At 39.3% G+C, this 16,230-nt stretch overlaps 3 protein-coding genes across 3 annotated transcripts in view; all 3 read left to right on the top strand.

Moving 5' to 3' along the window:
- Positions 1 to 16,230, top strand: part of LOC108087448 (venom dipeptidyl peptidase 4) — a 76,407-nt gene that overhangs the window by 6,154 nt on the left and 54,023 nt on the right. The window contains exon 2 of the mRNA XM_043207712.1: positions 1,660 to 2,252. Within this exon, the coding sequence (XP_043063647.1) occupies positions 1,845 to 2,252 (408 nt within the window). The 5' untranslated portion in view covers positions 1,660 to 1,844. The remainder of the gene's footprint in view (positions 1 to 1,659; positions 2,253 to 16,230) is intronic.
- LOC108087456 (dynein axonemal assembly factor 6) lies at positions 6,691 to 7,755 on the top strand. The gene is made up of 3 exons (XM_017184819.2): positions 6,691 to 6,943; positions 7,028 to 7,266; positions 7,324 to 7,755. The coding sequence occupies exons 1-3, from the start codon at positions 6,814 to 6,816 to the stop codon at positions 7,585 to 7,587; spliced, it is 633 nt and encodes a 210-aa protein (XP_017040308.1). The 5' UTR covers positions 6,691 to 6,813; the 3' UTR covers positions 7,588 to 7,755.
- On the top strand, positions 13,301 to 13,880 carry LOC108087461. Its single transcript, XM_017184823.2, has one exon. The coding sequence runs from the start codon at positions 13,377 to 13,379 to the stop codon at positions 13,704 to 13,706; it is 330 nt and encodes a 109-aa protein (XP_017040312.1). The 5' UTR covers positions 13,301 to 13,376; the 3' UTR covers positions 13,707 to 13,880.

The raw sequence follows: 16,230 nt of genomic DNA, 5'->3' as shown, positions 1-16,230 counted from the left end.
ATTGAATGATTTTAGTTTTAGTTTCTAGAAAAACATTTTTTAGCAGTGTAGAGAGCTGGCCAAGTCAGAACAGAACGAAGAGAGCAGACATACTTGTGTTGGCTTTCCTGAGTTCTTAATATGCTAATGTGACAGTTTGCTTTGGCTAAGTTTTTTTTTTTTTTGAATGGAGTGTGTGCGTTGGGAGTTCTTGGTTCTTCCTCTTTCCTGCTGTCGCCGACATCGTCTGTTTAACGTTTGTTTATTATGCTCGCAACGCACGTCAATACACCGTGAAAATTTTAATCAATGAGAACGAATTTGGGTATTTAACTGTGATTAATCTGTTTATTCAATAAATCCCTTAAGAAAATACGCATCTTATGTTTGATTGCACTTATGATTTTATTCAACATTTGTTTCACTATTGTTCATGGCTTATATCTTTTAATAAAGTTTAACTTTACAATTTCTGTGTTTTCCAAATTTACGTAATGTAAATAATATGCAGTACTTTTAGTATTCCTTTTTTTATGACTTGTTCTCAGTGCACTGCCAGCAAATATTTTCGTATGGCTCACAAACACTTACAAAGTGGAAGTGGAAACAAGAGTTCACTTCCAACGGCCAACACAAACATCCTTTAAGATCGGCAAATATGAGCTTAAAATATAAAGTGGGCGAAAGAGAGATTTGAATTATATAGTTTTTCTAATCGGAATGATATGCACCTAAGAGCCCCCACACACACACACACACTGACATTCCGACTCGTGGTATTTTACTTTAGTTTTTCATTATTCAAACTCTTTTATCTTTTCCGCCGACTTTTCACTTGCCCAGGGAAAGAGAGAGGAAAATCCAACGTATTTTTTCGCATTTTCATGTTCATTTACCGCTGCATGAATTGACAAAAAAAAGAAAATCAAACAGTTTCAGTATTTGCATTTGCCCAACGACTGATGTTTAAATTAAATTACTTTTAATATGTTTCAACTGGACTCGGCAACCGCAGTTGACCCAATTAAGTGAAATGGAAATTCATTAAAAGTGTCGCACATCAAATGATTTTATTGTTTAATTTGGTAATGCATCGAGTCCACGCTGACATTCCTTTGCAATATGAAAAGCTCAATTGTCATTAAATCGATTAATGTTCAGTAGACAGATTGCAAAATGAATGTCATATGCACAATGGAAAATGTATTTTCAGCTTAATGAGATGAAAAAGATACACAAATGCTGGTTTTATAGTTGAGTGGCAAACAACTGTTCAGAAGAATGCAACTTAACTTAATAAAGATTTGTTTAAATGAATTTAAACGTTTGAATGTTTACGAGTTTTAGAGATTGATTTTTGGTTCATTACAAATTTATACAAAATTTGCGAAAATATCCGAGTAATTGTCTTTGAATTCCAGTTTAACAACCCCACCCGACACTCCCTACATTTCCTGCCATTCCAATTGCATTTATTCCGATTTGCATATATACATATCAGACAACCGAACACATGAAACTACTCTCTTATGCAAAGCTCAACAATCCGTGCCGAAAAATGAAAAGTAATCTCAAGTAATCGCAAGATGGGCAAATTCAATGGGTTCCTTATTAATTGAAAGCATGCAAATTTCGCCTCTTCTAATTTTTCAAAACCCAAATTGCTTTCTTTTCGGGCAGCAGACACTCGTAATTGTTAATTGGAGGGAAGCCAACTGAGACACCACGAGAGGGCCGAAAGGTTAGAAAACCAGGGGACCAGAAAGCGATTCCCTGACATGCGAGCCAGAGTTTCGAATCCGTGACGACAAAATCATTGCATCACAGAGATTAGCAGACACTATTATTGGGAGTAGCCAAGCAAGATGAGTGCCGCCGGCTGGCTGGATATGAATGCAGCTCTCCAGAACCTCAGCTCCACGACGCCGGAGTCCACCCAGAAACCCAGAAGCAAGCGAAGGAGCAGCTACGCCGGACGTACTGCATCCACAGCCGGAATTCACGGACGTGCCAGCATTGGAAGCGTAAGTTCCGGAATATTCAAAGCGTTCCGCGAACGGTTTCTCAGCAGCGATGACTCCGGAGATTACCGGAAGTTGAGGCAAAGGGATGCGGAGGCCGGAAGAGCTGGCCACAGCTCCACTGAGAGTTCCGGCGAAGATGAAGGACCCAGCAGCAGCAGCAGTGTCGAGGATCTTTTCGCCCATGAAACGGAGCGCCGCAAATGGCAGAGGAGAACTTCCGAGCAGCGACGTCGAGCAGCAAGAAAAAAGGTTAGTGGTTTTTACATATTTAAAAAAAAAAAAAAAAAATATTTTTAATATAAGCCTACACGCAAAATACTATATTCAAATAATAAATATTTATAAGGTATTAAAACTTTGTAGTGTAATTACTATTACAACCAACACTTTAATTTTATTTCATAATTACCATTTCAACCATTATTACAACTTTTATTGCTAATGTAAAGCATTTAAAAAGCGTATGAGCAATTTCACACCACCAAGATCACTCTAAGCGCTGCTCTCTTAATTTAAAAGAATTTTTTTAATATATAGTTTTCTCAAAGTTACCTATAAGTTTAGCAAACTACTGGTAACATAAATCATGCCGACGATTTGTGCTTAAACTATTTCCATAACCATTTGTTACCTCTTGCTTGAAACTTGTTTAAGGTCTTCATAAGTTTTGCAAAACCTCTAAAGTGGTTTTTAATTTAGGAAGTTACCTGTTCTCCTTTTCCCACAGCTTTAAAAGAAAGCTCACATGAACTGCATTTCAATATCGCTCTGAACTGATTTCATATATATTCCGATCAGGTCTTCTAAACTACAGTTACGTGTTCGGTTTTATCAGACTTTGATTTGTCTTTCAAATTGGTTCACTCTCAGCACGAACTGTCGCATGGAAAACTATAAAAATTCCATTTTCAGTTTCGTTTTCGTCCACTGGCGAGTCTCATTTGCATTAAGTGGAATCTGATTTAATTGGTATATTAAATAATTGCATTAATCGCTTGGGTGTGGTCGAACTTTAATGCGCCAGCTATTTGATAATTATTTAATGAGGAATCATTATACATTGGGGTTACTGGACGATACGCTCTGTTTCTGAGGAACGTGTTTTCACTTTCGTTTGTTTATTCAAAAAAGTAATGAGATAATTCTATTAAATAGTTTTTACAGATAACACAAATCCATATTAAACGATGCTAAATAAAAGTGTGCACATGTGTGAGTTATTTGATTAAAATTCAGTTATTCTAAGTCCACAACATTTATAATTTTAATCAGATTTTGAAGTGCCATACCTCTAAATGTTTGTATTTTAATTCTATAACAAACTGCATCATAAAAATAAATTTTAAATTTTTGGCCGATTTTTTTCAATTTTTATGATGTAAAAAATTCCAAAATTTTCAAAAATAGGTTTGCTGAAAATTGACCAAATTTCAGCAGTTTTAAGTCCATAAATTCAGATTTAAGTGGAATACCTCTAAAGGTTTGTATTTTATTTCTATAGAAAACTGCATCTAATTTTTCATTCCCATTTTTTTTTTTCAATTTTTGTTTAAAACTTATAAATTTCCCACTGTACATTTCTCTCTCCTGAACAGCTGCCGCTAAAGCTTTCACTTTGTTTACAAACAAACGGCTAAAAGCTGCCTAACTCTCTCTTACTCTTTTTTATTTTCTTCATTTTCCACTCTCTTCTTCTCTCACGAGTGCTTTTCCTGCCGGGCTTTTCACGTGGCTCAAATCTCAGCATCTGACTCTAAGCGACTTCAATCCAGTTTTTGGTCCAGTTTCAGTCTTGCGAGGATTTCGGCTTAACGTTTTTGTGCTGCGTTCATCTAGGATTTTCTATTTATTTTTTTTCTGACCATTTCGTGGTCCAGCGGACTTTAAAGTCGCAGCCGCTTAAAGTTACGCGACTTTTTGGCTTATTTTTGTTTGTTTGTTTGTTGGCATTGCTCAGCCGCACTGTGTGCCGCATGTGTGGGAGAGAGAGGGAAGATTGTGCGATTCTAGTTTTATTTTTATGCTGCTCCTGACTCGCTTGACTGCACATCCTGTTCATCCTATTTTCACATTTTGGCTTCGTGGCCGTGTTCTTTTCCCTGCGAATTATTCAGCTGGCGCATTTATTTTAAAGATACACAAAACAAAATATCTAACACAATTCGTTTCTCTAGCAGTTTTAAAGAGGGTTTACTGCATTCTACTCTTTATTTATACATAATTCCAAATTTTTTATGTTGACGGAACACATTAAAATTTAAAAAAAATATTTACCAGAAAATATTTGACACTCTAAGCATTAATCGTATAAAAACGATAGTAACTTTATACTTAACCCATTTTTATTGAGAGAACTTTTATTGACCACAAATACTACATATAAATTATGAAGGAAATAAAACTCCGCCGTAATATTTTTGTAAGTGCTTTCCCAGCCATTTTTCACCAAAATAAAACGAGCGCAAAAAATATATAAATAAATGGCCAAAAAATTTTGCGCCACTATGTCGCCTGAGGAGAAAAAATCGCGAATGCAATCGGTAGACCCAGATCTATGACTGGAACTTGGGCCCAACTTTCTCCCCTGCCAAGTGGCCACCACTTACATAACTCAAACCAGCTACGCAGTGTTGCCGGAACCACCAGGTGGGACCCATCCACATGTGGCCCAATGATTTATGCACGCTACTTAATGCCTTCTTAATTACATTTTATGTTACAACCGAAAATAATAATATCTTGCTGAAAAACAGCAGACAAGAGTGGGTAAGGAGTGTTGTGCTCACAAATCACATTCCTTTCGGGGGGAGGAGAAAAGGGGGAGGGGGAGAGGGAGGGGAAAGGACACGTCCCAGCTGCCAACACAATGCGGAAAACGCTTTCACTTTCAACCTCGGTGCAGCTGCTGCCGTCCCGCTTTTCCCATTTTCGCAGCCTTTCCCCTCACCAAAGCCATATGCGACTGAAACAAAAATCTATTTGGCAATGGCCTTGGGCTTTGGGCTTTAAGAGAGTTCAAGGGGGGTGGGGGTTCTTCTGGGGACAGACGTTCTTGTGTATTCAGTCAACACAAATTTGCGTGGCCTTTTTTCGGATGGGGTTCGGGTTTATTTTTTACCCTCTGCAGTTCATTGAAATGTGTGCGACAAGCGAAATACAATTACACCATGGATTCATGTTCATTGTCGGGATGCGTGACGTCAGCTGAGGGATCGGGGGATCGGGGGATCTGGACATATATCCCGGGGTGCATTCCAATGCGAACCAATACCCTCTGTTGACAGCGATAGTTGGATTGCATTGCGAGCCCAAGGTAAAAGTTCAGTTACGTGATGTTTGCGTTGTATTCGGGGTAACAGATTTCAGTGGCTTTTTGTTTTGCAGAGGACTGAGTGAAAGGGGCCTTATCAGAATGGGATTCAATTACGGCCTTTGCTTTAAAATTTTAACAGGCAGTGTAGCCCTGAAAGGATTTTCATTTAAAGGAATAAATTTAAGCATACGCTTTTACTAAAAACCTAACAGCAACTTTAATTCCCCGAACTATCCAAAACGAAGTTTAAAAATCGCTCTGAATAAATTGGTCCCTTCATGCCCTCGTTTCCTGGGGTTCTGGGATTCTGGGCCAAGCGGCTTGTAAGCCCGGTTAGTGCCACGTTTATCCAAGCTGCAAATGACAAAGCCATGGTCCGTGGACCGCGGTCGCTTTAAGTTCGGCCAGAGCTGTCAAGTGGTTGCCATTGAACCAGAACAAGAAGCGAAATCCCTTTCAGGCAGAGGACCCTGTGCGCTTCCTTTTTGTGCGCCGGACACTTTCGCCGACAGCTCGTGTTAAACAAATTAAACACGTAGCCCAAAAGCGTAGTTCCCCACAGTCGAAAATCCTTTTTGTCGAATGCCAAACTGGGACCCCGCTGTGGTCGTGGCCATTGTAACATAGCCACGCTGTTGGCCATAACCGTGTTGTTAACTCGGCCACGTTTTCGTGTTGCCATTGCTCCCAGCCCCTCCGAAATTTTTAGCCTGAAAGTCAAATTAGCGTTTCCCTTCGCCACTCGAGGGGCGCGTGAAAAATGCAAATTTCTGTTCTGTTCTGTTCTGCTCCGACTGTTCATAATTTCGACTGGCGGCCCTGGCCGGGATTGGAAGGTCAAGCCCGGGAAATAATAATTACACAATTTATAATTCACAAAACAATTGTTTTTGACAAGTGAAATATTTTTGTTCGAGCACAGTTGGTTCTCTGGTACAAAAGTTTGCCACTAAATGGGCGTCCAAGTTTTTAATTGAAATGCCTAAAGTGGAACCCATAGTTTTCCAGCCAGTTGAAAGTGAAATGTCGCCTATGGCGGGAAAATGTTCTTGAATAGGGTAACTGGGGACCAGGCAACCCTTCATGGATTTTCACTGGTTAAAAAAAAAAGAGCAGCTATATTTTTTCTCCTAGAAGCTTGGATATTCCGAACCACGTTGCCTGGGTAACTAAATAAACGACCTCGAAGGGCAGCACTCGGAAAATAAACAAAAGGCATTGTTCTGACCTGAGTTTTAATACATTACCTACATGGTACGAATTTCTAACATACATTTTCCTACCGCAGTAAGCTAGGAAAATCATCAATATATCAACAAGGTAGCCTGGGAAATCGTTGTCAAGGTTAGGTAACAAACATGCGGCTAGATTTCTTCATTCGCTCGACAACATCAAATAAGTGAACAACACCAAGTAGAAAATAAGTTAAAAGTGAAAAAAGTGTGAGAAAAGCAGTGATAAATAATTCAGTGCCGTGTTCGACCCGCCTTGTACAAAATGTCGATCTTTGACCATCCCGACCAGCTGAAAATGCTGCAGGACCTCCTGAATCCCAATCAGAGGAGAGGTGGCATCGACTACAGCAGCAGCGAGGATGAGGAGGAATCCATGGTGGCTCGCAAGCTGAGTGAGTAGAGCTGCTTTTTTGGAGTAAAAAATTAAAAGGAATATGTGGCAATCCCGGAACTCATTCTTTCATTTTTCCTTTAAGATCCTGGTTCAATTGGGCCAGGTGGAGCAGCAAATACTTCCGCTAAAGCCAAGCGAAAAAAGAAGCCCAATGCTTATGCGACTCCTTTGGTTGAGGAGGAGAAAAAGCAGCCGACGAATCTGGAGGAATGGCAGGACCAACAGGAGCGTGAGGACAACGATATACTCGAAACTCGAAAGAGTCCCGAGTACACGATGACCTATCGGCAAGCTGTGGGCACCGAGGACGTCTTCCTGCAGGTAAAATATAAGTTAATAATATATATATCATTCCTACAATATATGTTTACCTTATAGATGGGAAATCGAACGGGTTCCTCGGCGAGCTGTGAAGATCTCATCTTGGAAATTTCGCTGCCAGACGAGGAGATGGCAGCTGACAAGATGACGCTCAACTTGCAGGAAACGGAAGTGGATCTGGGGACTTGTTTGTACCGCCTGCGATTACCGCTCCCTCATCCCGTCGATGTAGATCGTTGTCAGGCCAAATACGATACTGAACTAAAGAAACTGCGGCTCACATTACGGCTCAAAAGGGAGCTAGACTACGTAAACTTTTAAAACTGCTCTTCAGCATAACAGGTTCTATATTTACACAACACTTCAATCAACAAAAACATAACCATATCCCATTATCTTCACACGCACTACTTATACACACGCACTACTTCTACACACATAGCGCTGCCATTTTTAGGAAAAATATATCAAAATTTTCTGTGGACCGAATTTTTAATTTTTAATTTGGGATCAAGGAAGTAAAAATAAAATTCTAGTTGAAAAGTAGAATGCCCAAAATAACATACTTTTATCTACTTAATTCTACCAATAAAAATGAAAAGTATATAAAACTAAATCTTCCTGAAGCTGACCTAATTTGACATGATTTTATTCACTGACCGCGAGCAATATAATCCCCAAATCCTAGGCAAATATTTTGACGCTAGAGCATTTCTCGACTTTCCCGCAATTCCAATTCAATTGTCGGCACTTTGGCTTGTTTTGCAAGCAGCCAAATTGCGCATACGCCGCATGGGCCTTGCTGCCGGGTCAATCGCAAATTACGCTTAAACGAAGCATGAAGTATTCCTTGAGCGCTTTCTCTTCGGGCAGCCTTTATTATGATGCTGTCAAAAGTCACTTTGGCTAAATATTTGTCAAGCACAGAGCCATACGAAAAGTTAAATACGCCACAACAGCAATGAAAGGGAAGGTCGAAAAAAAGGAAAAGTTGAAAGTCGTGATTTTTTTTGTACCATCTTGTTCGACCTAATAGGCCATGAGTTCGGGCCACACAATTACTTCCCGCTGAGTCTGCGGCTGCGTTTTGCCTCATTTAGTCGGACTGACACTGGCACATTTCAATTTGTGCGCTCCGGGCAAGCTGCGCCCCGATTTTCGCCACTGCGATGATAAAGTGTCATCCTGGTCACCGAAAAAAAAAAAATATATAAGTTAAAGTTCACACGGGCACACACAGAGAGCAAAAAAAAAAAAAAAGAAAAGCTGAAAACTCACAACTTTTGGGCAGCTGGAAGTGCGTGCCTCGCCTGGCGAACTAGTTTTGGATCAGGGATCCGGGGAGGCACCGACCTTTGGCTCTTTCTTATTTTCTTAATGAAAGTTTTGCCCAGGACTATGGTGATAAATCATCTGACAAGGACTCGCCTGTCGACGGGAAACTTTCAATTTAATTTAAATGCCAGAGTCTCAGCAAAAGAGGCGGCATGGAGAAAGGAAAGTGAATTACAGCAAATTAGGGAAAGAGTGCTCACAAAACAAATTATTATAATACCAAGGCTTACGCTCAGTTAAATGATGACAAAGATTTGGTTGGTAAAAAGGTTTTAAAGATTGCAATTTCCCCTAAACAAACGGGTATAGCAAACCCACTCAAAAGAACCAATTTCTCACCCAAGTAGGAGAAAGGCAAACGTTTCAAGAAATGTAGACGGCAAGGTAAACAATCTGAAAATGTATCAGCATTTCCGGAAAACTCCTTTTCGGCTCTTTTCCATTCAATGACGTTCAACAGGAAAAACAAACAAGCCAATCAACAAAAAAAATGGAAATTACCATGTGTTGATGTTAGAATCCACAAACAAAAGGGGAAACTTGGCCGCCGTTGAAAAAATAGGAAAACTAAGCAAAAACCAACAGAAAACGGCTGACAAAAACATACATTTTTTCGGCTCATTTACACAGACGCACGTTTCTGCATCATCATCATCATCCCGATGATCACTTTGGCCAGAGCCACACCCCCTTTATTATCTTTTAGGAAAGTTTTTAACAACACAAATACAAATACGGTCTGCGACGGCAAATAGGAACACAAAATTCAAATGCAAATTGGACGCATTTTTTCCACATGCAATGGGTGCTGGGAAATTGGCAACTTTTTAATATGTGTAAAATACTGAGTGCGAAACGTTTTTAAAGCCCATACATATTCATCATTGAACGGAGGCTTGTCCTTGGCTTTTTGTGTTTTACTGGGCCGCAATAAATAATTGTAGCACTTGGCCACACTTGAAAAATGCAATAAGCCAAAGGCCACACTTCGTTTTTGCGGCAATCAGTGATTTCTCTGAGGATTCCGAGAATGAATGGTTGAGCGGAACAAATGTTACAGCGCCCCAAGGTTGAAACAATAAGCTGATGGTGAAAACTTTAAGTCGACGTAATGAAAGCTCCACATTTTCCCTTTGAGCCACGTTCCGGTGTCATCCTGTTTCCGTTCCCTGTTAATTGCCATCTGATTAAAGTTAACTCGGCTTACAGCTCAAAGCTTTTCCGGCAACAAGTCACCCTGCTGGAGCTGAAGCTGAATCTTCCATGGGATCTGAATGTCATTGTCCATGTTGGTCACTGCGAAATTTTCTCTCTCTCTGTTTCGTTATTTTTTCCCTGAGTTTCCGTTCCACATAAATCTGCAGGTTTTATTTTTAATTACCAGTAAAACCGTTTCCATGTCGGTACAGTTTAAGGTTAAAACCCGAATAAATTTTAATAAAAGAGAAATGATAAAGACAAGAATATATATTTTTTGTGGGCCAACGGCTTTTAAGTTGCAATGGATCCCTGTGAATTATAATTGGAAACAGTTTAAGAAAATTTATTCGCATATGGAAAGAAATAAATCTTTTTGTTTTTAAATTTTTTTAATTTTTAAGCAGAAAAATTTTAAATGTTATGTAAGTTTCTTTGTAATTTTCAAGAAATGACTTTTTTAATGCTTTTTGGTTGCCACCCTCAACTTCAAACTTATTTTTTGATCATCATTGTTTTCCCACACCGTTTACTTCAACTGCCACAATTTACCAATTTTCGCACAAAACACTTTTCACAGCTCATTAAGGCTAACAAATTAAACGGGACAGCAGGAAAAACAGAAAGTATGAAGTCAGAAGTTTCGCCGTTTAAGGGAAAAACGAGGCACACAAACATCGCACATACGCCATGTGGTGCACTGCGCTCTGGCATCTTTGGTAATTGTAGCTAGGCAAGAAGATTCTTGCCGTGTTGCTACATGGCGAAATAACAAAATCATTGTGGAATTTAATTAAGTTGCCTGGTCGGAGCCGCAGTTGGTGTGAACAGAACAGAACGAGCCCATTAACACATTTTTCAAGTTTAATTCAACGTAATAACAAATTTCGCTAGGCGGTGGGTGGGTTGGTATTGGTGGTTGGGTGGAAGATCTGCGGCACTCAAGCAGCCATATAAATTACAGACAGACATGAGCGGCATACGAGGACTCGCAGGATGCGAAAGTGTTGCCATTAAGTCGCACACGTGTGCCCCAGAAGAAATGCGGAGAAACCCGGAGAGGAGAAAGCCAGGAGAAAGTCAGACGGTGCCAAGTGGCAAGTGCCAGCGGCAGCTGATGGCCCTTCAAGCATATTTCCTCAAGTGGCTTCTATTTCTCAGACCGCCACCCCCTAATTAAGACAGATGTAAAAACTACAACAAAAATGGTCCAGAAGCCCCAAAAAAAAAAAGACCGAACACATCTGCACAGAGAAGGAAGATTTAAAATTGTAAAGGAATATGATTTTACGAATTTATTGTTTTCGTAAATAAATAAAATAAATTCCACAAAAGGAACATAATAATTTATATATTTTTGAAACCATAAAAAACAGTTTCCTTGGTATAATATTAATTTAATAAAATTGTTTAAAAGTAGGTATTTAAATTCTCAAATTTCTCTCTCTGCACTTGTCAGGTCTTTTCCCCGAAAGTTGATAAAAAGACATTTTCACTTTAGTTCTTTTTGCGACCTGGATGTTGACACACGGCATTTATGTTTACCCTGACATTGTCACGTGTCTCATCTGCCGCATCCTGTGGCATCAACGGCTCACAAAAGTGAAACAGCAGATTCAGAGTAACAAAAACAAAGGAACGGAAAGGAAAGGAAAGGGAGAAGAGGAAGGGAAAATAGGGGAAAGAAAGGAAAGGAAAAGCCAGCAGCAAATGTCAATGTCTCGCTGAAGTGAATGGAATTCACCTCTCGAGGAGATGGGCGTGACCTTTTCACATTAATCTCCAGCATGATGGCATTTTAATGCAGGAAACTCAACTATAACTATATGGTTATTTATTGTGATGGGTCTGACAGATGGTGTTCCTGATAGGGGATATGGGATGTGGGGCTGAAACGGGAAACATAACGAACTGCGAAATGTTCTCGGAACATTCAATTATATCATCAATTAGTTTGATGTGCAACATGTTGCCAAGTGATTTGGACAGCAGATTGGGGAACAGCTCGAGTTCGCGTAGCAAAAGAAATGAGTTCCGATTGAAGAGGGTTATTCTTTACATCTCATCTAATGTAGATTGATCGCAGAACATTTATTTTAACATTTAATGTTGGGAAATTGCTAAGGAACATGTGACTAACTTAAATTATCAGTCAGTTTAACAATCTTAAAGTGGACTAGTCGCAAAATTAAATATATTTCCTGCTATCAATTAGCAAAACCGTTATTTGAGTAAACATTATTTATGTGATTACCCCATTTATATCCCCAAAAATCAATTTATCCCCATAAAAAATCAACCCAAGAATTCAAACCAATAAACTGGGCCAGACTGAAAAATGTTGCCTACTTAGCAGCGCAACGAGTTTTCTTCAGCGGAAAACCCACAAAGTGAAAGACGTCACAAGAGTCAAAGCCTAGCCACAAGGCAAATGCCAAATGGCATTATCAATAGTGGATTCAGCAAATCCCAAAAGATATAGAAAACCGGGTGTGTGAAGCTGACTGGGTGCAGTCACGAACATGCATTCGTAGCTTTGGCGATATGGCTATATATACATTTGTATATATGTACACATCCCTTTGTAGCGGGTTGTCCCATTTGTTCCACTGAACAAAAACTCATTTGTGAGTGTTTTTATGCGTTAAGGAATTTATTATAAAGGAGGAGCAGTTCCCCAGCAGATTTATTGCTTTATTACGATGTGGCAGAGCGATGGGTATCACGATGGGAATCCAGTTTGGCGACAAAGGCCAAACGAAAATAAAGAAATGGCTGGCAAATATTTAGCACATGAAGGCGAAAAACAGTCGGAAGAAGTGATGGTGAGAGGGGGAAGCGGCGGGAAGTCGAGCGGGAAAATGGCGAGAGAATGAATGCTGCATTTCCGTCTTTTTCGGCTTTTGTCTTTTTTTCTGCGTAAGGATTTTCCCCCAAACGGCGGAAAATTGTGGGTGGTCGGATGGGTTGGGCCTTGAGGGCATTCCACCATCGTCGACATCGTCATCAGCATCAGCATCAGCATCATTCTCATTGCAGTCGTTAAGTTATAGACTTTGATTTCGTTCGCTTCATTCAGCTGAGGGCCAACTTTTATCCCCGTCACCCAGAGTTGGCGCTCCTTTGCCGAGTCGTTTCCAAGATTTATTTGCCTTGTGCCCTGGCAGCGATTCTCGACATCCATATCCTTTCGCCGTCTCACTCTTAAATGGCTTTAATTGATTTCTGATTTTACGACCCTGCTGGACACATTTCACAGTTGATTACATGCCAAGTGGGAAACGATTTCTAGAGAGAATTTACATATTCTTAAGTAATTATAAGTACAATAATGGAAACAAAAAGAATAGATGTAAGCTATTCTTTAAATTTTGAGTAAATTACTTTTTTTACTTTTAACCATAAAATTTTCTTTATATAAACTAACCTTATTATAACCAAGAATATATTTTAAAAATATTTCCTTCTCTTTAGTGTCAATACAATTTTCCCTATCTTTGAACTTCATTTTTTCAGTCAGTTATATTTCTTCGCTTCTGAATAACTAGTCAAATTTTCTTATATTTTGTTAAAAAAAAATGTCAGATAACAAATTTTATGATTTTCAAGATCCTGAAAGTGCTGAGTCTTACGCAGAGTTAAGCCAAAACAGTACAGCTGTTGTGCCCTTGGATACATCCGAAGATGCCCATTTCTCTGAGCAGATGTTTTCCAGTATTCAGGAACGCTTAACCCGGATCATGAAACGCGTCCACATGGCCAATTCCGCCATGGCCCAAATGAAACGTAAACTGCAGACCCGTCTTCCATCATCGACGCAACTCGAAAATGCCGACAAGTTTGCTGGAGGCGATAATCCAATGAGATTTGATAATATCCAAGGCAGAGATGAAGACACCAACGAATGATTTTAGTTTATTGTTGAGTTTATCACTTCTAAATCTATATACGTTCTACCAAATGAAATAATTATGGGATCAAGTTAAGATATTTGAGCATAACGAATACGCTAATGAGTCGTCAATGTGTCACAATAACAAGTTTTGTTGAAATAAAATAACATATCTTTAACAAAAAACTAAGCAAGTGTGATACAATTTTTCAAAACTTTTAGGGGAACAATTCAGGAATAAATAATATGTTACCCAACCGATTTCTGAAAAAGATGTGTAATTTTTACTGCCGATCCCATAAAATAAACTCTTCCTAAACTTGAAAATAAACACAAAAAGAAAAACAAAATATTCCGCTCACATGCACCCATTTCGCCATAATTTGTGCCACTTTCCAACGCTATTTACAATTTATTTGGGGCTTTTCGCACACAATTGAAAAACGGACTTCCGCCCTGCCGACAAACTATGACTTTCTTTTTGGCGCACAATAAACTTTTCATTGGCCGCCCTTCAAAAATGTTACCCCGAGCAATTCCGAGCAGCTGCACTTTGTAAAGGGCCTTTTGTTTTCCCCCGAAAAACTTTGCCGGGACCCAAATGAAAGACAAAGTCGGAAAATTTGAGACTGAAATTTGCATTTGCCTTTCCCCATACACACACACACACTCCAACACACACACACATACACAAAGACGAATTGCCTTGGGGCCAAACAAATATGTTAAAAGCAATAAATAAGGAAGGACATTCTTCAAGTTCGTCGGCTGCCGCTCGACTTATTGGCAAAGAAAAAAATATATATATGCGAAGGGCTGTCAAAAAGCTGAAACTGAAACCGAGCGCAAAACTGGAGATGAAGTCAAACATAATTTGCCGTGAAATGCCATCGCAGCAGCGTTAAATTATATGAAATATTTTTATTGTTAACTTGCAAAAATGTCAAATGCATTTTGTCAGTTGGCAGCGGCAAATCTCGACGGCAGCAATTGTGCAGTGCGTTTATCACTCCGACTGTTGCAACAGCGACTGTGGCACATTGCAGCTGCTCCTCTTTGGATCCGCCGTTCCGAATCCTCCGGCTGTTTGTCATGGTCCGCAGCACGGGGAATGTAGTCCTTGCTCCTCGCATTTCCCACTGCTGCGAGTGGAATTTTGTCACAACTCCCAGCTTCATGCTTAAGTAAACTTTGTCCCAATGTTGTGACTACGCACTGTGTGTGATAACCGAGTTGACTGAGTGAACTCACTCGTCTGAATGAATGGCTGCCTGAGTGGGTAAAATGGTTGAAGAACAGCTCTCAAGTGCCAAGATAAATTCCTAACTTTTACGCTGGAATTCCATGGCTTACGTGTACAATAAATGTAGATATAAACTCCTTGCACTGATTATTTAATTGGTGGTTAAGATTTTTTTATTTATTTTAGTTTAGAATGATAAAGAAATTTTTATTTGAAGAACAACTTTTTGCCAGCTCAAAATAACAAATATTAAAATACTTAAACATTTTATAACACTTCCAATTTTGAAAGAGATCTTTCGGCAAACTTTTTAAAAAGCAATAACCTTTTAAAGATTTGAATAAAGAAGTGGACCAAATAGTAATTGAACTAAGCAAAGATTTCAGCTTTTAATTTCCGACTGCTGGCTTTGAAGTCCGTTTCAGGCGACACCCCTCCCTTTCCCCTCCAACTCAACCTCCCCCTAACATCATCGATTCATTAAAATTTCAATATGAGAGCTTCAAATGAAATTCAATTACAAAATGCCACAAAATCCGAAAAGCCATGAAAACCATGAAAATGTGCCTATAAATTCAGGCACACTCGTCACTCTTTTTCCTGATTTGGGTTGCCCACACAATTTAGAATATGAATCGTTTGGGGGAGACCCAAACGGAGAAAAGCCCCCCAAGTTCAATGTAACCTGTCACAGGCAGCAGACAAACTAATAACGTTTCGATAATCGCAGCTGGAAAAGTGGAATGCGGCGGGGGGAAAAGCGGGCATTCATGGTAAATCAATCCCGTTGAAATCGAAACCGAAATTGAAACCGAAACAGAGGCTGCCGCTGATGGGTTTCGACTGAGGAGTGTTCAGCGCCATTTGGGCAAGAGGTAGTCAGTCAACAGATATTTCAAGGCCTTCTCGATAATGGGGTCGGCGATACTGATGATAATGATGATGCTGATGACTAACTCGACTCAATGACTGTCCATCTATTGGCGAATCGAGCAGTGCTGACGATAGCTATTTTCAACAATAAAACATAGCAGCTAAAATGGGAATATTATGAGGACCATTAAAGTGATAATTTCAATTAGATTTTTACTACAGTTTTTGATATTTTTTTATATGTTCAATTCAACATCCACAGCAACATTAAAAAAAAACCATTTAAAATATAACTCATTTATTTAACAAAAATATTATTTAATGAGTGAAATTAATAAAATATGCAAGGCCTAAATAAAAACCAAATGGATTCCCATTGGCAATTTTTCTCCTGTTTTTCCGCTCGGTTGACAACGCTTTAATA

Source organism: Drosophila ficusphila, unplaced genomic scaffold, assembly GCF_018152265.1.
Source record: "Drosophila ficusphila isolate 14025-0441.05 unplaced genomic scaffold, ASM1815226v1 contig_286, whole genome shotgun sequence".
Classification (NCBI taxonomy): Eukaryota; Metazoa; Arthropoda; class Insecta; order Diptera; family Drosophilidae; genus Drosophila; species Drosophila ficusphila.
This window is presented reverse-complemented; position numbering and strand designations above follow the sequence as displayed.